Source organism: Branchiostoma belcheri, unplaced genomic scaffold, assembly GCF_001625305.1.
Source record: "Branchiostoma belcheri isolate BF01 breed outbred unplaced genomic scaffold, Haploidv18h27 scaffold45, whole genome shotgun sequence".
Taxonomy (NCBI): domain Eukaryota; kingdom Metazoa; phylum Chordata; class Leptocardii; order Amphioxiformes; family Branchiostomatidae; genus Branchiostoma; species Branchiostoma belcheri.
This window is the reverse complement of record NW_017804076.1, coordinates 1,463,089-1,488,011: the sequence shown is the minus strand read 5'-3', so window position 1 is coordinate 1,488,011 and position 24,923 is coordinate 1,463,089. Positions and strand designations below refer to the sequence as shown.

The window sequence follows — 24,923 nt, the reverse complement described above, 5'->3', positions numbered from 1 at the left end:
AAAAACAAAATACTGCCTTTTCAGTAATGTACTACTAATCCTACCAACTCTTGTTTGAGAGATAAACATCAATCCCTTTCCCCACAAGCCAAATCAGACAACCGGCTCCAGAGAAAATTGCTAAGTAGAAACATAACATTTTCAAAGCAAATGCATAATATTTACCTGTGCATATGGTCTGCTTTGTTAATTCTTACTCAAACACATTCATATATATATGGTCAGACAGGAGTGTAAATCCCTCCTGCTATAAAATTGCAACATGATGTAACCCAACACTAGTTACCATGGTGACATACACCTGGTTCAGGTCATTGACCTTATTTGGAGGAGAAGGGGAAGAAGAAACAAAGCAAAAACAATATGTTTTCCTTTGGTAAACATAAAAATAGTCCAATCTGTGACACTACAGTTATCATTGATGGTAAAAGTTTTTTTTGTGCCAAGCTTAGAGTCTGCCAGTACTAGACAATGCAGAAATGAGAGTTACGAAGATCTCCTATGAGAATTCCAGCTGCAAAGTCATGAAATACCTTCTTGTGCTGCAAATTGACAAGTCGGTATTAGCCTAAGACTACAGGGAATTTGTCCCTTTCTTGTAACAGTATACTCTTAGGGAAGCCTTAAGAATATACCGTAATTCACTTAATGTTCACAGTAGCAAAATTTCGTGGTTTTCACAGAACTAAATGTTTGTGGTAACACTAACAGGGCTCTTAACAAAGACAAATTATTTTTCTTAACAATCTTAAAATCTTGTGTTAAAACAGTAAAGATAAGTTTGCAGTACAGAAGTGACAGTGAAAACCCTGAACATAAAAGTAGCATGAAAAAAAAATCAGGAATTACAGTATACTATAGGAAAATTCACGCACACCCACAATGCACCTGCAGGGCTCACAATGTAATTATAAATCTTTCAGCCCTCCCTTAGCGACACATGCAGCTTTTTGTCCATCTCCATTTGGTCCACCCCCGCAAAGATCTGAAATGGATGTCTCCCTAGATACTACACAGTGAAGAATTTAACACTCTTTTATATCAACTAGAGAAATAATGATAGATGAACAGCAAAACATTTTTGGGTAAAAGACACTAGGATTAAAAGAATTAGGCTTTGAAGTTTGTTTCATGATGATATCTAACATAATAAGATAATAATATGGCATTACATGTATTACCATGTTGCACCCCAGATTGTTGCCAGGATTTAATATTGTAAAAGCATCCAAGGGCAGCAAAACACAGAAAAAAAAATTTCTGGATGATGAAATCTGTTTGATACGGACATTTACTGCAATTTCGTAGCACATTTTTGTCATCATTTCATACTTGAGCTGTTTGAAATAGCCACAAAACATGCCATGTGAGCAGTCCCTTTATTTTTTGGGTACCACCCATAAATAGCTAGAACCAGCCTACGATACAAAACAAGCAACCGTTTTCTGTCAGTGACAAAGTATTTTTGCCTCACAGATACCAGTATGCTAGGGGATAGAATTGATTCAACTGACTACATTAAAAGAATGACCAGAAAAATTGACTTTGAAAATCTCTGACATTGTACAGGATACCTTTAAGAATTCTTATTATGGCTTCACTGAAACCATATTGCTTTTTCTGATGTTTCTTCTCCTCCTTCTTCTTCTCCTGCCATTTTTTAAATGGATTCAGCTTCTTCATTTTAGGGCCTAAGGTCCTGAAATTTGGTATAGAGGTACAGTGGGCAAATACCCCCAGGCGTTTTTTAAATTTTGGTGATACAGGCTTTTAGAATGGTTTTATTTGAGCTTTTTGGCTGTGTTATAGCAAATGTATTACTGTGCTGTGTACCACGTTTGGGCATGAGTCATCACAATGGAATGCAGGGCATCAACCAATAGGCATGCAGCTTTCCTCTATTCTTCTTGCTGATTGGCTGTTGGGATTTAACTTGATTAACACTTGCACAGAGCATTTCCACCTGCACAGAGCATTTCTTGCTGATTGGCTGTTGGGATTTAACTTGATTAACACCTGCACAGAGCATTTTCATACTGACAGTATGTCTGTATTCAAGTGTTTTGGTAGGTATTTCAAGCTTTCCTGCTCCAGCATTGGAATGCGGGGCATGAACATTTTTTTTTTTTTTTAAATTAACAGTTTGCATTATGCAATTAAAAATCCTAACCAATAATGTAGGGAATAGCTATCCAACTGTTGTTTTAGTTGTATGTTACTTCATATTATAGTTATATCAATGTAAATCATTGTTTTCCCTTGTGTTTCTCATTCTTTCCCTACCATGTCGTAAAATGTGGTGAAGCCATCGCTGTATTTGCTCCTAAGCAAATATTGGCCTTTCTAGTTCAAAATAACTCCTTGAGATAACCAAACATATCACAACATTTGTTGTTGTTTCAACCATTTTAACGTGACTGTCTATGTTTTCATATAGTTGCCTACATGTATAGCAAAAGTATGATCAAAGGTTATCTCAACATGCGTAAAGCCCTGATGTATTGAACATCAATACAAGCTGTTCATTCTCCTTTATGGAAGGATATCCCAGGATAAGCCTGGAGTTTTGAATATCAGAGAAACTTCCTTTTGAATATTTCATGTGTGTAAGTGTTTCTGTCTAGGTCCTCAGGGAGGCCTGGCTTTGGATCATAGGTAGAAAGGATGCCTGGATTCTGTTAGAGAACTTGTCAACGTTGTTGCAAAGTTGCTATCATGCTAGTGCATGTTATGTTCTCCCTTTTGACTCATGATATTCCTAGATATTCAGATTTTTTGTGTATTAATTATTATAATTGAACGACAAGAGAAGACTCAAGTAAAAGGCTATTTTAACATCCAAAGTATGAAAAACTATGAGGCCAAAAGACAAATGATTTGATATTCAATATTAAATGGTATTTATACATGTAAGTTCATGGTACAGAAGTGACCATAAAAGCCATGAACATAAAAGTACTGTGAAAAAAAATCTGATAACACAGCTACAATTATATGTATGAGATCACTGATATATATGCACAAGTCTGGTAAAAGTCTTATGCTTACATGTACATGTCTGTTGACATTTCAGTGTGCCAATGTTGTTTTCTATGTCTCTTGTTCCAGCGGGATCTCCCTACAGTCTGTATTTCAGAGTAAAGTTCTATGCAACAGACCCTAGCAAACTTCAGGAAGAGTACACAAGGTAGGCATACTTTTAGATTTAAGGTTGTTTTGGTCTCTGTCACTTATTAAGGAATGGGATGGGCTCTGCCTTCCAATACCATGTCCTAGACACAGTGGAGTAACAATCCACTGCCACTATGGCCTCGAAGGCTATGAGATTTTAATCTTTACCGTACATGCCTCTCCTAGATATCATGTCTTGTTCATGTAGAGTTAAAAGTGAATCATTGCATTTTATCTCCTTATTTTAGGTACCATTTCTTCCTACAACTGAAGAAGGACATTCTTGAAGGAAGGTAGGCTGTTATCTTTTTAACTTGTGCTCTTAACTTGTATTATTCAATGAAAAACTTTGTTTTCAATGTACGGAATTGTTCCATGAATATACATGTATGTATGTTCTGTATGATCAGAATCTGATACAACAACCTGCTGTTGAGCTCCAATGGATCTATATATCAGTATTACTAATATTATTATTGTAACAAAAAAACTCATTTTCAACCATGTTTCTTGTTCTTGTTTTTCCAGATTACCCTGCTCCCCACATACTGCTTCCCTGTTGGCGTCGTATGCTGCACAATGTAAGCACAATTAAAGACTTTGCACCCTAAATGTACTGGTGGTAGCTAAAAACTGCTTATCTTTTGAGATAAAAACCTCTTTAAAACCTGGTCATCTATTGTGCTAGATACAATTGGTCTGCAAGTAAAGCCCCTATCACACATTCACGATCTTACGCCAAATTTCTTCCCAAACGCCCGCTAACCTTGTTTGGTTGACGTTCGGGAGCAGCCTTTAGGCCACACCTACCTATGGGTATGAATCAAAACAGATTTGAGTTAAATTCGAGTCAAATTTGACCCCCAGACACAACTCAAAAACTGCTGACTTACTCCCAAATGGTTGGCTGTTGTTCTGCTGACTTACAGTCAAACACAGCAAACCTTGGTCAAATGTCCTGACCAACCCCCGAATTTTTTAAACATTTTGAAACATTTAGCTAGTAACGGAATTTGTGCCAAGCTACTCCTAACTATACCGTCATGTAGTCGCAGGGTGTTCTACTAGGTGTTCAGGAGGCCAAATTCGTGAATGTGTGTGTCTGTGACAAGGGCTTAAGAGAGTAGGCTTATTCCAACATTGTCTGTTTGTTATCCAGCTGAACTGGGTGATTACGACCCATCAGAACATCTGCCAGGTTACCTGCAGGAGTTCAGATTCGTGCCCAACCAGTCCCCAGAGTTCGAGAGGGAAGTAGAGGAACTACACAAAAGACATGTGTAAGTATCGCAGGTTGAGCCAAGGTTGTGTGGAAAGATGCCAGTTCATCATATTTTGAAAATTTGTCACTCTTTTAATGTGAGTGATTGTGCCTTTTTTGCGGCTCCCCCTGTTGACCATCCTTATTACTGCATGAGGTACAACCATTGAAAGCTATGGATCACTATGTTTATACCTAGAAAAGTATGAAGGGCAAAGACTTAAGTACCCGTTTAATACTGGCCTTTGTCCTGCAGCAAAAGACCAGTGCTGGTTTTTGGATGACCTATGACTTGTAACCTTGTAACCTTTGAACCTTGTAGAGGTCAGCCCCCATCAGAGGCAGAGTTTAACTACCTAGATCGAGCCAAGAGGCTGGAGTTCTACGGAGTTGACCTGCACTATGCTCGGGTAAGACAAAGAGGTCTTACACAGATGATAACTTTCCAACAGGTAGGAGTATCCGATAATGCATGACGAATTACCAGTAATGCCAATTTGGAACCTTCGAATGAAAGCTCATCTGTGTTGGTAGAATCAGTAGTTGTAGGGTTTAAACTTTGTTCCAGCACAAGACAGGAACTTACCATGAATTTTTGGTCGATCTCGTCAACCTTCGTCAGATGTATGATCCATTCACTGACTCTCTGGAAGTTGGAAGCGTGATGACGTCAGGAGATTTCGTCTTCCCGCCACTTTCGATTCACGTCATACATCTGACGAAGGTTGACGAGATCGACCGAAAATTTTAAGTTGAGTTCCTTTCTTGCCTTGAAACAAAGTTTGAACTCTACAACACTGTAATTTAGAAGCTTGATATTAGGCGCAAGATCATGTATCACTTTTTGAGGCATTCTGTCTAGTTAATTTTTAGAAATTGTGCTACTGCGTGATGTTATTTAGTCATTGCTATACATGAAATGAAAAGTATGCATGTAGCTGATTGTAGTGCTAAAGAAACATTCAAGCATGGATATTATTTTTTGACAAGGAAAATGTATTATCTACATTGAGTGGCCTAGTTATTCTAGGATGTCCCTATTCTTTGCCAAACTGAAACTTTATTTCTAACAAACTCCAATAATTTGGTGATTGTGGCAGCTTTTCTCAGCACTTTCGATCTCCATTCTGTAATGTACTTAGTAATTCCACTTTTACCCTGTGCTTCAACAAAGTGGCTATTTGCTTCAGTACTTCTTGCATCCTCTATTTGAAAGCATCACTTCGGTGTAGGGTTGCTTAGTACCTAGAATGGAGACTTGAAGAGAAAATAGCCCTATAGTTACTAAAAGGCCTTGGTGGTTGGGTTGTCTACTGGCTTGCTTGCATGCCAACTAACATCTTTATTTGCCTTCTCTCCTCTTTCCAGTACAACCATAGCCTCTCGGTGAGTTTTCCTTGTTTCACGGACCCACGGTGTTCCTTTTGTAGAAAACTGTGGGTCCTGGAAAATGTAGAGTAGACATGGAGTCCCCACGTAGCGAACTTTTTTTCTTGGGCACTTTTCACTGCTTTTGCATCATATTATACACACAGCAGAGAAGATTTTAGCAATCCCCCAGAATACTTTGCAAAGGACATGTAATAATGAGAGTTCAAGAAATTTTTTTTTTTTTTCGTAATCAGATTTAATGTGCAATGAGATGTAATGTAAAGCCATGTAATGAGATACACAAGAAAATCATTACTCAAGCAACTGGATAGGTTTTGAAAACAGTCAGACATTTCTGAATTAGCGGCCACTGACGAAAAGTAGTGGCTGCTACTTGAAACATCTAACAGTTTGAAAACCTATCCAGTTGCTTGAGTAACAATTTCCTTGTTTAAATCTCGCTAGCTTTTTAAGGAAATAAAAGTTTGATATTCTATCTTTTCTTGTCAAATTTGACATTCATTTACCATTTTAAGAGAAGAAGATGGAAGTTTTACTATGATAAGTTTTACCAAAAATTTTTGCAAAGATTCTGGGAATGTTGCGTCCTCTCTGTAGATGTAATTTTGCCACCTCTATACCAGGATGTGCTGTGCTTTTCCTTCTGTAATGCATGACTAAATTTCTGAATTTTTTTAGCATGTGATCTAGTGCTATGTTTGAGACACTTGAATATGCATGGCATTGCACGTTTGGCTTCTGTGTGTGCTAATTATAAACTGTGTGTTTATGTTTACATGTTGTTAAGGAATGTTGATTTCTTATTTACTTGTTTATCTTCCACAGGACCAAAGTAACCTGGAGATCCAGTTGGGGGTTACGGCAGCAGGCATCAGTATTTATCAAAACGGGGTGAAGATAAACACATTTTCATGGTGAGAAACAAACAAACAAACAAGAAAACAGCGTAGGTTAGCTGTGTGTATAATTAGAAAAGCCAGCTTGATAAATCTTTCTCTGTCTGACGGTACATGTGATATCGCAATGTTGGTTGTCTGCCTGATTTTGAAATTAACAGCAGTTACAGCTGCAGTACCATGTGTTGAAGCATGGGGGCTCTTGTACAAGTGTTGAGCTGCTTTTGACATTGTACATGTATACATGTTTGTCAGCCTAAAGTATGCCCTTCAGTTTGCTTGAGTTTACAAAGAATGTGTGTTATTTTTGTACACATTTGAGCCACATTTCACAACTTGTCATCATTCATGTTTTTTTTTCAATGTGTCCCCTTCCTTTTGTTTATTCTTTTTGTTGGTAAACACTGATGTTGATGTTTCCGCTTGCAGTCTTTGAAAGTGCAAGCTGATGGTCTCTTCTCACTCTTGGTTTCTTTGATATTTAGTTGTAGTAGTCACCCAAAAGTGCATTTTAATTTTCCATTTTCCTTGTACAATGTATTTACAAACAGTTCTACTTAACCTGCACTTCTCATGATTTAGTCGCTATCCTATGAAACATCCTACAACACAGAAAACTGGCATTGTCTGATCTAGCACATTTTAGCAAAGACTGTCATACCTCTAGCAAATCTTCCCTAAGTCCAGTCCCTTTATGTCTAACTTGTACAACAAATGTACAAAACTGCCCTGCCTTACATGACTAAATCAGCCAGTTCTTAATGTGATTCTTAAGTTATTCTTACATTCTCAACCATTATCTTAAGTGCACAATCCTTCAAACCTTCAAATTATGATCATCCCCTAGTTATGCCATAGTCCCAAACTTAAATTCTTACCTGTCTTTCCTCAAAAAATCATTGCAGACCACCTCATACCCTTCCCTCCCCCCACATACAGTCTATCCAAGAGCACAATCCTCAAAAATTGTCTTTCCTCAAAAAATATATTGCAGACAAGCTCGTACCCTCCGCCACCTCACCCCACACACACACAGAAATCTTGTTGTCCTAAATGAATCATCTGTCCAAGGGCTCAAACCTTCATGTTACAATCGTCTTCCAGTTATGCCATACATTTAGTCCCAAACTTAAATTCTTACCTCTCTTTCCTTAAAAATCATCCCCAACCCCCCCATCCCCCCCACACACAGAAGTCTTATTGTCCCAAATAATTCATCTGTCCTTGTGGTAACTTACCCCCACCCCTCTCAACAAATTATATTATGTTGGAACTGCAAGGCAGCGGTAGTGTAGCCACGAGTTATGCATGTTTGCCATACACTTTCTCACCCTAGGGACAGTGCCAGCAGTTCGATCTCACCCCATACCAGACACATGTGAGAGCTTTCCCTTAGTTTGGTTGGTTTTGCCGTAGATGTAGCTATCTGTGTGTGTGGAAATATCACTGGGATTCAGATAGAAAGTCCAGACACTTTCATTGTACCAAACAGTGCATCTGTGTGACGCGTTGCTGTGTTTTCACAACATCACCAACAACAGAGGTGTGATACCAACATCATGTACATCGGTGTGATACCATTTACATGTGCTTCAACCCAGAATGTGCATTGTCTGAAGTCTGTGGATTTGTAGTAGTGCATGTTAGACATTGCCCTATCAAATCTAATAAAAAAGCTAGAACACAATCACTTGCACTAGTTACAATTGCTAGAACACACTTTTGGAGTGAAATTCTGACAGAGACACCACCGGTTGCTGACCACAATAGAATGTACTGCACCTGTGCATAATCTGTAACGTAATGTCCATAGCACAAAAGGTATCATTTTCGGTCATGCTTGGTTATTTAATGATGACATTGCGTCTGTAGTTTTCATATGTTTTGTCGGAAAAGATATTGTCTGCACCGGGCAAAATTCTGATGCAACGTTGACCAAACGTCGAACAGAAAAAGGTTTTGCACAGACACAGTACGTTCTACCAACATGCTGCCACAACTGATTTTTCCACAACTTGTGTAGTTGTAGTTCTGTAGTTAGTAGGCTGCTCAACATGACGCTTCAAGTGTGCAGTGCAGAAACAAATCTTACACCAAAGTCTTGTGTTAACTCTTGCCTGACGTTTTTTTTGTTACTATGTTGCTTAGGGCCAAAATTGTCAAGATTTCATTCAAGAGAAAACAGTTCTTTCTCCAGCTACGAAAAGAACCGGTGAGTTTACTTGCATTTTATGCTCTCAATGTGTTACATTTATATCTTACCAATTGTGATATGATTTAATATGTAGTTTTTCAGCAAAACATTAAAGTCAATATGTCTAGACTCAAAATTCTAGTCTAAGTTGAAACAACACTATCCCAATGTATGTCAACATTCATGGAGCAAAAATGCCAAAATGTGTGACGGTAAAATGGTTACTAGTACAATGTGTACTAGAATTATCCTGAGCTGATTTTTGGGGTACCACCCAAAAAATAAAGGACTCATCTTGGGACCTGTTTCTGTGCTGTTTTAAACGCCTAAAGTATGACGTACTAAATGTAAGTGTCCTAATAGTATATGGGGCAGTATGTAGTATATATAAATATCATACAGATTGTCTTAGAATATTTCCAATTTTTGCCACTCTGAAATTGCGTTAGATGCCTCTAGTAGTAGGTAGAAGAACATTCTTTAAATGTTCAAACCGAACTATGCTATAAGGCGACTTGTTACAATATTGTTTGTTCTCCACAGAATGATGACCGAGAAAACGCCATCGGATTTAACCTGGCGAACTACCGTGCCTGTAAGAACCTGTGGAAGTCCTGCGTGGAACACCACACCTTCTTCCGCCTGGACACGCCCAAGCTGCCTTCCCGCCGAAACATGCTCACACTCTTCAAACTAGGCTCCAAGTATAGATATAGGTATGAGTATAGATGTGTACATATTCAGTATAGATTCAGGTGCGTCGGTGAAGGTTTGACATCCAGGTAATAAGATACGCCAAAAATGGTCAGACGCTTCAGGAAGCATCCACTACTTTTCGTCAGTGACACTAAGAGACCAGAGGCAAATATGTGTGTGTATGTACATGTGTGTATTAGGCAAAGGAAAAAAATGTTGTGTTTCCTGTTTCTCATTAGAAAAAAAAGCCGACCCTAGACTTTTTGTTTGGACTCCTGCAAGGGACATAATTTTCAAGCTGATCAACCTTCATGATCTGACACCTGACGTTAATTGGAGGTCCCATGTTTGGGAGAACCCACCACAACTTTCAAAAAAGAGTAGGGGTATCAGTAATCACACACAAGAGAGTTTAGGATTTCTTTTGACTAATATAATATCAGAAGAACTTGTTCCATTTTCATGTACACCTCCGCTGCAATCTTTCTCTGTCAGTCTGTGTGTTCTTCATTGCTGCTCACACCATTGTTATTCCACCTACAATTAGATTCTCAATGAATGTGTCTTTCCTTGCAACAAAAAATTCTGCTTTGTGTTCTTTCTTTCACGCTAGAGTGTGTTTTTTTTCCTTGAAAGGGCAGTTGTCTTTCAACCACTTTCACCCAAGACCTAATTCCCAAAGTAAAAGGTGAAAGTGTGAAAGACAGCTTGCCGATCGTTCTATTGCAGAGGTCTCTTCAGTATGTTCAAGTTGGGGTCCAAGTATAGATATAGGTGGGTGTAAGGTAGATACAGGGGATGGAGTAGCATGGAACGTTCACACTTCATTCTAGTGCACGGAAAAGCCAAGGTATGGACCAGAAGAGCTCGGGGAAGGCTGAAAATGTTAAGAAAAGAATTCTGCAGTCTTTTAGAGTCCTAAGAAAACAAAATCTGTACAAGAAATGCCAAAAAACAGTTACTCAAGCAACATGATTTTGGTAACTGTCAGACATTTCAGGTAGCATCCACTACCTTTCATCAGTTCATCAGTGACACTGGTCACTGTCAAGGTCAACAGGTTTATAATCACAAAATATTATGCCAAATTAAAGTGAAGACAAATTTCTGCACAAGAAAGTTTCCCCCAAAAAAAGGACAAACTCCATAACCAAGAAAGTCTGTGCAAGAACATTTTTCAAAGCACCCCCCTCCCTGATCCTTATTGGTCTGTGCCAAGGTAGGTTGGTTGTGTAGGCCATGTTGTGTGCTATTGCAACATGTGTGTGTGTGTGTGTGTGTATCATTTTGCATGATAATCAAAGCTTTGTTATTGTCCTCTTGGAGCATGATATGAAAGTTGAATATACATGTAAGTAAAAGATAGACTATAGGTGCATGGGAGTGTTGTGGGCCATGAAAAGCAAAACAAAGGATTTCATTTGACATTTAATTTAATTAAGTGTGCACTAACCACAACTGATGGTTTCTAGATAGTAATTTTTTTCAGGTAAGTTTAGTCTGACATATTTCCTGTTACACAAGAGCATTTTACTGTAACAATTTATGTGTCTGTATACATGTGTGGTAAATTATACCAAAGAAATACAAATTAAAGGTTCCTTTTTTTTGCAGTGGAAGAACGGAACGACAAACAATAGAACTTGGCAAAGAAGAAGGAAATAGAAACAGACAATTTACCAGGTAAACACCACAGAAATACATCCAACATAACTCACAATGGACTAACACTGCACTTGGCAGAAAACAAGACCATGTACATGTACTTCACTGCTGCGCTTATGTACATGTAGTATCTAATAACTTGTAAATGTTTTTCTTGTGCAAAATCTCATCGTAGAAAGCTTAGAATGCTCGGTTTGCAAACTTTGCTGATGGCTAAGCAGATTTTTTAACAGCCAGGATGGACTTAACGAGATATGTAGTACACCAGATTAGATGTACATCCGTATATGCAACTCACATCAAAAGGATTTAATTAGAAGATTGCAAGCACTGTGTTGAAAAGATGTGATTGTGACATGACATAACATGTAACATAACTGTGAACGGTTCTTTCTGTTACCCACTGTTACACCAGTGTCCTTGTAGCGTCCGACAATGTCGCGTTTCCGTCGTAGAGAAGTTGCGCGGTGTCACAACCCATCAAGCCATGTCTGCATGTCTCTCTCGTGTTGTTTTTTGCTTTGCTTGGCTTTTCGTTGGTCACGCTTTGCCTCACATATTCATCCCCGACACTTGTGTGCCCTTGTGCGACAATCAAGGAATCCTTTCTTCAGGACTCCCAGTAAGAGGTACGCCAGGCGGACCATCGGCGGGATCACCCGGGACGTCATCAAGGACGAGATTCGTAACGAGGAGATCAGACGCTCACTCGTGCGCCAGTCCCACTCTGTGTCTGCCCCGGGTTTGAGGAATATGTGAGTACAGAGCATCTGCTTGTAGAGCTGTATTTTCTACATTTTTAAGGCCATGTTGATATGATTATATGGATGACATCCTCTGGGAACCCCAAAACTGATGCAAGCATGCAAATAAAAAAAGTTTGGCAAAAAAAAGATGCCTTCATTATGAAATCTACATGGTCATGAAGGTTAAACAAATGACTAAACACACAGTATGGTATGGCAAATTATAGACTCCTCAATTCAATTTCTTCACATTTTCGTACTGATTTTGGCATTCTGCGACTTAAGTGTCATTTTCCAATATATGTTTTGAAATTTTGCAGCTGCTTTGTATGATTTACAGTATGGTCGAAAACTGTTTTTCTGGAAACGGACGAAAATCCTTGTGCACACAATGAAACAGATGTATCACTAGTGGATAGCACTTTAACCCTAACCTAACCCTACCTCTGTAACAGCAATGGCTCTGCTGAACTGCTGGAGAGAAGACCGCCGTCCATGTCTTCCCCCACCAAGGAGATCCCCATCAGGAGGGCGTGGTCAGACGGACACCAATCAGAGGAAGAGTAGGTTTCTAGGGCCAATCCATTTGAAAGGCTGGGGAGGGGGGCGTCAGTCATTTGACAAAAAAGGGAATACTAGTATGGTATCAGTGGTTCATTTACACTCCATGAAATGGTGCGTTATTGTTTTAGAAATTGCAATCAAAAAGGGCAGAGTGTGAAAAATCATTCTTTTGATTTTAAATCCACTTCAAATTTTAAATGGAATACATATGTACAGCTACATGTAACTCTGGTATGCATTTGGGGAGTTGTAAGAATCGCTTTGACCTAAACGTTTTTGGAGCTTTTGTTACCATTATCTCGAACATTTTGACAAAATAGGTATTACGGTTAGCTACAAACGTTCACATGGTAACTTTGAATACAACATGCAATTCAATGTGTTCCAGTGTATTCTTAGTCACATGAATATAAATCTTTTCATGTATTCTTGGAAAAGTGTCTGACTTTTACATAATTGAGCTTTCTGCTGCTACAGAAACATGCAGACTGATTCAATTTTCACCAGAACAGATAGAATTTTTCCCTGAAAAAAATTATCCATTACCATATACAAATGTTTACACTTTGCATCACAAGAGATTGGTAGCATTACATAATTGTATGCATACTGTAATACTGTAATTCACTTTATGTTCGCGGTAGCAAAAGTTCACGGTGTAAGAAAAATGGAGGTGTTCACGGCACTATATGTTAAAAATGGCAGCAGGTGCAGAAAGAAGAAAGTGGGCGATTTATTTGTTAACTGATAACTGATAAATGATAACGGTACAGAAAAAAACGTGTACATTAAAGTACCGTGAAAAAAAAATCAGGAATTTACATTTTCATATGCAAACATTTTCTTGTGCGTCATAGCAGGCCAGCGACCCAGGTGACCCTTATCCATGTGAAAACGTGTGTAACGTGTGACTGCTACAAATTGCGGCCTTATTGTTGATTAGTCTGAGGGTGGCTGGGATTATTTCTCGTCGGCTAGTCACGTCCCAGGTCCTACGTATCTGTTTTGCTCACTCAAAGAAGGCTGAAATAGATGTTTTGCGATTGATGTTTTGTTCGGCAACCATGAGCTACTGTAGTATGCTTCACCTCATCTTACCTTTGAAAGTGTAAGTCCTTTTCTTTCAAAGGCTTCTTTTGCAAATTTTCGAGCTTTTGACCCCCAAAAAAACGCACTGGTAGAAAATGTAAGAAGACGGAATGTTTAGGTATGATATCGCTGCAGATAGTAGTCACTATATTGTATACTAGTAGCTGTTAATACAAATGTATGTGTATTTTTCGTTATGTTTCAGTGAGGGAGGTTTTGCTCCAGACTACATTACACGAGGGAAGCAGTTTAAGGCTTACAGTGAAGATGGCAGTTTTACAGAGAAGTCATATGAAGTCCTCCCATCTTACAATGAGAACTTGGTAAGACCTGGCTTATATGCTTTGTGTTCCATGGAGAACCAAATGTGTACAACAGAATTATTTTTTTTCATATCTCGTAAAATGTTTCCTTTTGCAATATTTTTATAGCATACTGGACTGAAGGTGAAAAATGTTAATTTTTTTTCATATTTCATAAAATGTTTTCTTAATTAAGTTTGCAGTATTTTTCATAGTCTACTGGGCAAAGGTTGAAAAATTACTTGTTTACCTAAAATGTTTCATTTTTGTTTCATATTTCGTAAAATGTCTCCTTTGCAGTATTTTTAACATGACAAGTCCTTGCTATGTGCTTTGTATTCAATGAAGAACCATACCATGTACAACAGAATTTTGTATCACATGTATGAATATGATTTTGTTTTCCACAGCCCAACGGAAACCTGGTTCCAGACAACAGCATTGTTCTCATCCGGATGAAACCAGATGAACAGGGGCGATTCGGCTTCAATGTCAAGGTAAACACTTCTACATGTATATGTAGTGAGGAAGACGAAAACGTTCTCCATTTTTTCATTCTTTTTCAGTGGGAAGGACTAGCTGTTAAGGTATTTTTTAACTTGATGTTACAGTAACAGTCTTTCTCTTCTACAATTATGTAACTACTACATTCTCTAGACAGTGTAATTCTTTTTTAATAATTATTATTTCATTTTTCGATCTCCCTATATGTATCTCTGCCTTCATAAAATAGCTGTGAATAGTAAATGTTTGTTGTACTTTGCTACCATTATCATTTTCTGCATACTAAAGTCTAAATATTTTTCATGTTTTTTAGGGTGGAGCAGACCAGAATATGCCTATCATTGTATCAAGAGTTGCTCCCAGTACCCCCGTAAGTAATATCAATGTAAATATATCAATATTCTTTGTCATAAGCATCTAGAAATATTGTAATGCTGTATAAAATCATAATTCTGTCTATAAAACATCCTTTGTAGCATATAGCATAGTTTTACTCTACGTTTGTATTGTCTGCACACAAACACGCACACATACTCACACGCATGCACACACACACACACACACACACACACACACACACACACACACACACACACACATATATATAAACACATTCAAACACACACATTGTCTTCTTACATATGTTACAATATGTCCTTAATAATATACCATTCAAAATTTGGACCTATAGTTTTTTAGAAGGATTTTTTGTATTAGACTAAAAAATATTATGAATTTAAGGTTGTAAACATTCACTGCTAAACCATTGTTTTGGCCTGCAATTCTAATGTTTTGCCACACTACCATGGCTACGACATTGCTCATTTGCATATCCAACTACTAAACACAAAACATTGTGTAGGCCCAATGGACATTCATTTTCTGAGCCCAAAGCTGACATATTTCTTTCTTCACAAATAAAGAGTCTTGATATAGAAACCATTGTGTGAAACAAAACAGAATCCAGTATTCTTCTTTGCAAGAAGATTTCTGATAATAGAATTTGCTTATTAGTCTGGGTATCTGTCCTAGAAAAATCATGTAGGTCTCATGTCTTATTCAATAGACATGTTATCTAACATGTTATTTTTAGTGACATTTAGTGTAAGGTGTTGAAACTTGCATGATGGAAATTGATTTTATTATTTTTATAATTGTGTGATATGATATGCTATAGGATATGAGAATATGAGACTCACAGAGTTGTTTAGATTTAGACTTAAGGCCACACCAATTTAATTTCTTGGTTAACGGATTCGCCGCTTCATTTTTTTCAGATTTGCAAATAAAAATAAAAATTCAGAATCAACTGCAAAATGCTCATATTCTGCCATGAACAGTTGAAAACAGTCCTTTTCTTACTACTTGCTACAGTCATTCCATCTTTCAATGCAGTGGTATCAATAAAAGTTCAAAAATCATTGTTTAAATTTTGAACCAGCCTGGTGTGTTGACTTCATGGCTCCTATCGTACCATTTTGGGCCATGATAGGATGCCTAGGCCTGTTTTTTTTTTTTTTTTTCGTTCCCGCTCCCTCCATTATTTTTCTAGAAAAATCCGTTAACCAAGAAATTAAATTGGTGTGGCCTAAGGAACAGTTGTAAAGACTGATTCTGATAATTATTTAGCCTGTAGGCAAACGAATAGCTTCAAATCACTCAATATGCTCATTAGGGTTGAATTTGCATACTAGGTCTTTCATACATGTAATTACATAAATGAGCAACATGTCATTGTGAGTGGGTTTTCTCTTCTGATTATGCAATGGTTATTATTGCTTATACGTAGTACATCCATGTAGTAAGAGGGTGATTGCCTGCACATAGGCTCTAAAGTGATTTGCTTTTAACTCATTATCACAGAACAGGTGTTTAATGGGAGCCACAGTTACACTAATTACATTAGCCTAATCATATGGATACATGTTGTACACATTTAGATTGCCTTTTGTCTTTCCAGTGAAGTGTGATTATGGGTGGGCCGGTGACTGCTGATATCTGATATCTTGAGTTTGAAGCTTAGTAATTCATGGAAAATTTTTGTTGTTGTTTACTACACACAATGCCTTGTGCAACTGTTTGGGTCTTCTGCGTGTGTGCATGGTCCAGTGGTTAGCGACCCTGCCTCTGAACTAAGAGGTTGGGAGTTCGAATCCCGGCTGTTGTTGCTCACTCAACATGCACGCTACTGGAAACGGTTGCAGTCCTTGGGATGAGACGTTAAGCTGTGGTCCACAGTTCATTTTGCTTGTCGAAAATAGCTAGGGGAAGTTTCCTGGTACTACATGTATGAACCTGTAAATACTGTACATATCTAGACATTCAAGATTTGTAAAACAGTTTTTCGGTATGCCCAGCCACTCTATACAGCAGTAGACATTCTGGGCAGTGAATCTGTACAGATTTGTTTGCCAGTGTCAAATGATGTCTTGAATCTAGATATGGCCTGTGTATAAGATGAAGGTGATATGGTAGAAAAATTCATTACACAAGCTAGGAGATTCCTCTTTACTGGGGAAAACCCTTCAGATTAATGCTTAAGTTCCTGCTACATTACCTTGATGAAACGAGAAGTGCCCTTATTACCCTTACATAATGGCATGCCAAACTGTAAGTGGTAATACCATCAGCACTTTCCCCACTTAATCACACTGGTACAGGCCATCAAATATGGGAAAAACCCATCAGTGCTTCAAATTTGAGGACTGCTTTTAGGCAGTTTTGCATTCGAAGGTAGGTTGGAGAGGAGGCAAGTCAGTACATCTGACATCGGTGAATTTCTGCAGCAAATTTTTCCTGTGGAAAAAGATCTAGAGGACTCGCTGTGGGCTTACAACTGAACTTATGGGACTAGAGAACAGCTCTGATTCGTAATTTCACCTGACTACATTTGCTGAGGAGTGAGTTGCTATCCTTTCTAACTGACACAAGAAGAAGGAACATTGGCAGACGTTGTGAAGGAGTATCACGGGCCCTTCCGGACCGGGACGCTGTGTACACAGTCTTGTTTGAACACTCATAGCTGCGGAACCAAACTTTCCCTGGTTGTTTACAACAGTCTGAACCCTGTTGAATCATCTGAGTGTCAGAACGTACACAAGTGGGCCAGGGATTTCATCAGCATTGCAGGTAGCTGAAGTCATTTTACATCCAACATCAAGCTTTGGGATAGCAGCAGAGGTTTGGTGCAGTGAACAGTGGATGCTATATAGAGGAACACATTCTCCATTGATAAAGGAACAGTCAACCAACCTGGCAAACCAGAAGTAGAGACTGTGTGACCACGGATTTGGAAGACACTTATTTCTTTTGAGTCACCATACTGACTGCATATGAAGTCTTCAGAAAGACTCTAGTTTTCTATTCATTCTATTCATTCATCTACATGTACTAGTAGCCCTATTTCCTTGTGAGTGCTATTGTACATGTATGTCAAATTGTAGCTGTGGTATCTGTATTATTTTTTCTCTTATCAGGACTATTAATTGCTTAGCCTAATTGATTTTTATCTCAAGGCTGAAAAGTTGCAGGCCTTCTTAGAAAGAATCCCTTGCCTAAGGGTATAAAAGGGAAAGTATAGAAAGCTGAGACAGCAGTCTATCCACGTGCCAATTACCCAGCCTACACCTGATTACACAGGTGTGCAGATATCGTTTATGTACAAAAAATCTTGTTGATAGTTTTGCAGCCAAACTTCAAAGCTGTAGGATTGGAAAGAGGCCATGTTTTGATGTGCATAAGGACTGGGTAGGTTGCGAAGAAACCAGAAGCCACTATCACAAAGGAGTCTAGGTTAGTGGGATTTGCCAGACAAAAGGACAAAGACTTTAGTACTAAATAGGTCTTCTACAGACAGCCCACTTTATCTGATTGATAGCCTCAAGTATATTAAGTTGTTAGCTTCGCAGTCAGGTCTACTATTTATCCTTGCTGTCATACTGTTGATTTTGGAGATCAAGAGAGAAGGTATATTGTGGTAGTGGTTGGCATATTTTGCTATCACAATTTTGGGGAAGAACGTTTACTGGTGCAACAAGGTAGGAATTTTTTCTGTTTTTTCCTGTGACCCTGCTGAAGTCAGTTTAAAATGACGAAGTACCAGTTGTTGACGTCTGCGAAGCCTAGTCTGTACTACTATCTGGACGTATTAGTTGACAGATATTTCCTAATCATACTACTGTTCATGTGCTTCGCGCACTACGCTGCCGTGTTTGCCATGGCCGCTCTCGGCGTGTTACATGAAAAGCTGCTCCTTGCCGTGTATTTCTTTGATGTGGCCTTCATAACTTCATTGATGGTGTACTGGGCATATTTCAAATCCACCCGTGCTAATACGCTAGCAGCAGGTACCACTATGTGAGAGATACAAAGTACCAAAATAACAAAAAAATAATGTTAGGAAGAGAGCAAGATAGCAGTGGTATGAAGTGATATAGCAATGAGATAATGTGCAATATTTTGCAATGTTGTAGTTTTGATGTTTGTTTGAGTGTAAAGCAATTTGAATTGTGATGTAACAAACAATATTGTACAACAGGTTTGTTTGAAAATGTCTCGAAATGTAGTTCAAAATGTAGCTTGTTGCTTGTGCTGTATGAATATGCAGAATGAACTGGAGTCGTATCGATTACACACTCCCTGTGTGCGTCAATAAATAATATATACGCACACATAGATACGTAAACGCACGACCGTCTGACGTCTGCAAGTGGCTATACAGTACGTAGATTTCAAGGATATTGTCTGTGTCGACAAAAAGGATAGTAGACTGATACATTACAACATTTGACATTGCGATTTGTGACGTTTACGTTTCTAACTTGTGCTGCAGAGTGAAAATTAAAATGTCTTCTCTGTGATGCAAGTGTGGCTGTCGTGACATCTTGAGTGGGCCAGTGATGCGTAGGTTGTCGTCATATCATGTCTGTATGATATGATATGGCTGGGAGCTTTTTATGATTATGTGGGGGCAGGTTGTATAAGTAACTGTTCTGTGGTTATTGTCTTCAGTTGTCTGTGAGGTTGATACAGTTGGTGGTTACCTAGGAAAGCGGTTACCACGGTTCGAATATCAGTCGGCCTCTCAAGAAAGTTACCGAGCTTAGAGCGGACGTGACGGGCAGTCATGTTGCTAGGATACTTGTAAGGGACAATGGTCGGTCGTGCGATGGGATTCTCCGTGTCGAAACCGCGTCCGCAGACGCCAGTGAAGTCCAGTTACCCCCGCGACGCGTACTGGAGCCGACGCTCGCAGTGTCTGCAACTCGCAGGCCCATACAACGAACTGTCCGAAACAAGCAGCGAAAGCGTGAGTACATAATATGTGGATCCGCAGTTGAAGTGATAAGTTTGTCACGGGACTGCCATGTTGTTTCATAACCATTTTCAGCATTCTGTTAAACTATGTGAAACTATTCAAGAATCAGTTGAAGAGGTTTCGGTTTGAATCATGCACCAAGATATTTGCTAATGATAATTATGAGTATGATACTTGAATCATAATAACTTGATCAACACAACAAATACAGTTACTGTAAGACTGTTGTTGTCAGGGTGAAGAAGCAAACACGTTCAAGTTCAGTGCATATATCAGGCCATGCAAATTGTCTATACTAATAGTATTACTATAGTTTGATATCTTTAACATTTTGGGTCATGTAGGATTTTGAATACTTCTACTTTTTATTTTTTTATTTTATACCTTGGAAGGATAATTTAGTGTGGCAACTACAAGTTGACACAGTGGTGTCTTATAGTATTCAGGCAGTGATTGGTTAGTTAGTTGATACATGTAAGTATGAGATATGTAGTATAGAATAAAATACATTTTGTACTCCGGGTACAACATATTTTCACAAGAATACACTCACAAATACATACTTCTGTCATAGATACAACTCAATTACACACCAATACTGTTACATGTACATTACCAACATGTATTTTATTAATAAGTTTCATTAATAATTTGAATAAGATGTATTTTATTATTAAATGTCATTAATAATTTATGTGGGCATGTCACCACAACTTTCCACACTTGTTTTAAACTAGCCTCTATATTGGTCCAATATAAGAACAGTGTCGGTCTCTTAGCGCAGACCAACTCCCATATCATCAGTCTGTTTGGCCAATTTCTACTCTTTCCAGTCGCTTCCCAAAGCCTGGTAGAGGCTAATTTAAGACGTGTTTGTGACATGTTTTTTTCCAGGCGGACAAATGCGTTCCGCGGCTGAACGAGGGCGACCAGGTTCTCCTGATCAACGGTCGCGACGTCTCGCAGCACACGCACGAACAGGTGGTCATGTTCATCCGCTCCACACGGGAGTCCCACACCGGCGAGCTCGAGCTGACCGTCAGACCAAACGGTGAGGAGAACACTTTATTTCTTTATCTAGCTTTTCCATTAGACAAAACAGGTGATTGCTCACCTCTTCCCTACTGTAAATCACTTTATGTTTGCGGAAGCAAAAGTTCGCTGTCTGAAAAAAAATTCACATGTTCACAGCTACAGAACTATACATTTGCGGTGTTGGCAGGTGCAGCAAAAAAAAAAACTCGGCAATTTATTCGTTCACCGTGATGATAAGTTCACGTTACAGAAGTGACCGCAAAAAAACGCGAATATAAAAGTACTGGGAAAAAATTGTGATGTACAGTTAGTACTAACTCAGTCAGCGACCATGATGAAAATACTGTAACAGTAATTCCTAAATTCAGCAAAAGACAATTCAAGTTTTCCAAAGCTCGATACATGGCATTAAATAAAAAGAGTGCAGTTGTTCATAACCCAAGTAAGGATAGACAAAGTGCATAAGATGTACATGTATAAAAGTAATGTGACTGACGTCTGTGTGTCTCTGAATATCTGTCTCTTTCATTGCTCTTTTTTTCACCGATCCTCGTTTTGTTGCCATCCCTCTATCTCTTCCTATCCCCTTCTTTTCTTCTGTCTGTTTTTGTGGACACTAGCCGATGACTGTCACACGGGGTGTGAATCTCTGGAAGAAGAAGAATTTGTAAATCACTGGCTCAATCATGGTAAGGACACCCCCCTTGCAAAAGTGGACCATTCCAAAATAAACACTTTTTTTTAATGCTTGGTCTGCATGTACACATTCTGCATGTATATTGCCAATATGCAAAAAAATTTAAGAAAAAAAATGAAATCTTAAATTCCAGTTAGTTAAACTTGTTCCAGCTGCCCTGGACATTTCAATTTTGCATGATTCTTTTTTTTTTTTAATGCAAAGCACTAAATGATCCATGTTGAAAATTGTTGAGGAAACTCTATCGTCAAACCACTTTCTCCATCATAGCTTCAGCCCCCCCCCCCCTGCAACTCTGTAAAAGAATATTGAGTACCATTATAACAATGGTGATATCATTCCATTGTCACCATCCCTTCTCTGTCTGCACAGTCTACTGCTGTCAAACTTGCTCATTTAGTGACCACCTCCTGATTTTTTTGTATAAGGCCACACCAATGTAATTTGTTGGTTCTCGGATTCGCCTCATATTTTTTTCTGATTTGCAAAATGAAAAAAAAAAAAGATTCTGGTTCCGAATCAACTCAAAAATATTAATATTGTTATCTGTCTGTACAGGGCACGCCTGTAAAGCAGTATATTGTACTGAGTGCGTCTACCCTGTATAAAGAAGACAGAAATAAATAAATAAATAAATAAATAAATATTTTGCCACCAACAGTTGAGGAAAGTCCTTTTCTTCCTAGTTGTTACAGTTTTTTCCATCTTATCATTGAGTATCAATGCAGTGGTTTGCTTTAAAGTTCAAAATTCATTGTGTAAATATTAACCCAGCCTTTTGTGTTGACTTCATGGCTCCTATCGTAGCATTTGTAGCTATAATAGGATGCCTAGACCTGTTTTTATTTTTTATTTTTCACCCTGTTGCTTCATATTTCATCAAGAAAATCGAGAACCAACAAATTAAATTGGTGTGGCCTTGTAAAGTCACTGACCTCCCTTTTCTCCTCCTGACCTCCCTTCATTCAGTGTCCCTTCAAAAATTTATCTGATAATAACAAAGACAACAATCAGGATTTTTATAAAGTCTAAGTCTAATCAGGATTTCCTATGTAAAATTTTGTACCTCTTTTTTCATAAAAACAAATACAAAATGATATTAATGTAGTATAATATCCTTGCCCTAAAGTCATTCTGAGTTTCAATCCACCATTGTTGTGTTCTGTGTAGAGTTTTTTTTTAAGATCTCAGTATAATGTGGGAAAGTTGAGTTTTCCTGTGTCAGTCTGAGTTTCCTACAGATCAGCCCCTGTCCCTTCCACTCCCTCTGTGTGATGTGGTTCTGTACTTCCTTCCTCTGAGACAGCTGTGACCAGTAGATCAGGAAAACCTCCTCCCTCCCTCCCCCTTCTCTTCATTCCACCGTCCTATACACCTTCTGTCCGGCTGGTAGCTCTGCTACTGTTCCCAGTATTTTCCTGGTGTCGGCGCCAAAGTTTGGGTTCCCATGGTGGAAACAATGTGTGCTGCCATGTTAGGTAACGCTGCACTCTCCACGTTATTATTTACTATTAATATTTGCATTTCGTGACTGTCAGGGACGTAGTGCGTGGTACCTGAAATGTCTGACCGTTTCCAAAATCATATCCAGTTGCTTGAGTTACTGTTTTTTGGTGTCTCTTATTACCTGGATGTCTAACCTTCACCGACGTTTTATTAATATTGTTACGTGATTACTGAGTTATTTTTTTTGCTATGGAGCTAGGAGATCATATCGTTGATATTTTTTGTGGATATGTCTTATACAAAGGTCTGTTGTCATCCGCGGATCCAGAAATTTGTGAACGGGGGGGCGCACCACCTGACGTGGCCAGAAAATTTTTTAAATTGAGAGTCTCTCTGGTGCATTTCAGAGTCATTTCTGAGCAAAAAAACAACGAACTAATGCTGATGTTTTCAATACATTCATGTGCCTGTCGGTACATTTTACGACTAAGAAAATAGAATACTGTATTGCAAATGCATCTATGTTTGGGACGACTTAATTTCACGAAACGGGGCAAATAAAGAGTTCGCGATGGATTTTAGTTAGCGAAAAAAAAGAACAAAATACAAAAGGAAATGCCGCCTCTTTATAGACCGGATCACTTAAATCATTTTCCGATCGCGAGGAACGTGCGGTCACAACATCGCAGCACTCAAATACACTAACGGATAACACTTATAACATATGAAGTAACGGCCGTGGAGACGGAGCGCCGCGCACGTGTTTACCATTTTTAAGACTTCTTACCGGAGCGCCGGATGTCAGCGGAAGACACACATTGAATGGGGCCACCGTGCCTACTGCAACCTGAATGAACCACGGAAAAGTTAGCTCGGCGTAGTTAATCAAAAATTCGATTGACCGCCCATCGGAGAGCAACGATTTATCGAGGCGGAGAAGTGAGCCTGTGCTACCGAATTTAAAATTTGATGCAAACCAAACGAGAACAAGGGGCTACTGGGACTTACAATTCTGAACAGGAACGAGCAAAAAGGTTTCAAAAAAATATCTCGTAAACTACTGCTTATGTCACAAAATCAACACTTCCCGGCATGGAAAGCTTCTCGTCGCTGGGACGTTCCCACGTGTTGCCAAGACGACGGCACGTTCTGATCAGACAGAGCGGCGTCACGCCCTCAGCAGCACGAGCATGGGCCCCGCCCACCGGGCGGGCGGCAGAAGATTTCAAAGCGTTATTGTAGCAAACCATGCCGCGTACATTTACCCCGCATTTTCACTTCGTACCGCTGGCAGGTATAGTCCCACTACAAAATAATTTTCCTGCAGCATTTATTAGGATTTAAAAAGATTTGTGATACGAAATGAAAAGATTTCTGTCAACCGAACCTTTGTAACGGCACGGCATGGATATGATTTTTTAAGATTTCTGTGTTAACTAGCCGAAAGTGCATTAGAACTGGCCATCAGTTGAGGCAAAACTGCCATGTTATATTCATGTTACGTTACGACGACCAAGAACGTTCACGGCTTGCAGACCATTTTAAATCTTACAAAGTTCTTAGAACTGTGTTTACTCTTACGCACCCCCATGAAACTCCTTCCTCTTCGCCCCCGCCGTTCTGCTTCGCCCCCGCCCCGTTCTGCTTCGCCCCCGCAAAAAATCTGCTTCGCCCCCGTCGTTCCTCTACGCCCCCGGCGCAATTCTGCTTTGCCCCCGTCCTTCTGCTTAGCCCCCAATGGCGGCACAGCTCACAGTCGACACGAAAATCGTCTGCAAAATAACAATAAAGGCTGTGCCGCCAAATTTAAAGTAGCCCATGCTCCGGCAAACATTCTGGACCACCTTTCTGCCAAGTGGCGTTGCACAAATCCTTCCCATTCAAAAGTTTACCCCTACCTCACGGCCCGTCAGTGGTTCTTACGTTTATAAGTACTGGCGGGAAATTT

General features: G+C 39.0%; 1 protein-coding gene across 10 annotated transcripts in view; it reads left to right on the top strand.

The window, feature by feature from the left end:
* The window catches only part of LOC109478749 (tyrosine-protein phosphatase non-receptor type 4-like), a 55,425-nt gene that overhangs the window by 21,640 nt on the left and 8,862 nt on the right, over positions 1-24,923 (top strand). For 4 of the 10 annotated variants that reach the window (XM_019780477.1, XM_019780476.1, XM_019780475.1 and 1 more), the window contains 17 exons: positions 3,109-3,187; positions 3,420-3,464; positions 3,700-3,752; positions 4,331-4,451; positions 4,755-4,884; positions 5,801-5,818; positions 6,650-6,738; positions 8,057-8,098; positions 8,869-8,932; positions 9,458-9,630; positions 11,225-11,293; positions 11,875-12,030; positions 12,477-12,584; positions 13,880-13,997; positions 14,387-14,473; positions 14,794-14,850; positions 20,692-20,848. In XM_019780477.1, the coding sequence (XP_019636036.1) occupies positions 3,109-3,187; positions 3,420-3,464; positions 3,700-3,752; positions 4,331-4,451; positions 4,755-4,884; positions 5,801-5,818; positions 6,650-6,738; positions 8,057-8,098; positions 8,869-8,932; positions 9,458-9,630; positions 11,225-11,293; positions 11,875-12,030; positions 12,477-12,584; positions 13,880-13,997; positions 14,387-14,473; positions 14,794-14,850; positions 20,692-20,848 (1,566 nt within the window). The remainder of the gene's footprint in view (positions 1-3,108; positions 3,188-3,419; positions 3,465-3,699; positions 3,753-4,330; positions 4,452-4,754; positions 4,885-5,800; positions 5,819-6,649; positions 6,739-8,056; positions 8,099-8,868; positions 8,933-9,457; positions 9,631-11,224; positions 11,294-11,874; positions 12,031-12,476; positions 12,585-13,879; positions 13,998-14,386; positions 14,474-14,793; positions 14,851-20,691; positions 20,849-24,923) is intronic. The other 6 variants (XM_019780470.1, XM_019780472.1, XM_019780468.1 and 3 more) reach the window with 6 other exon arrangements.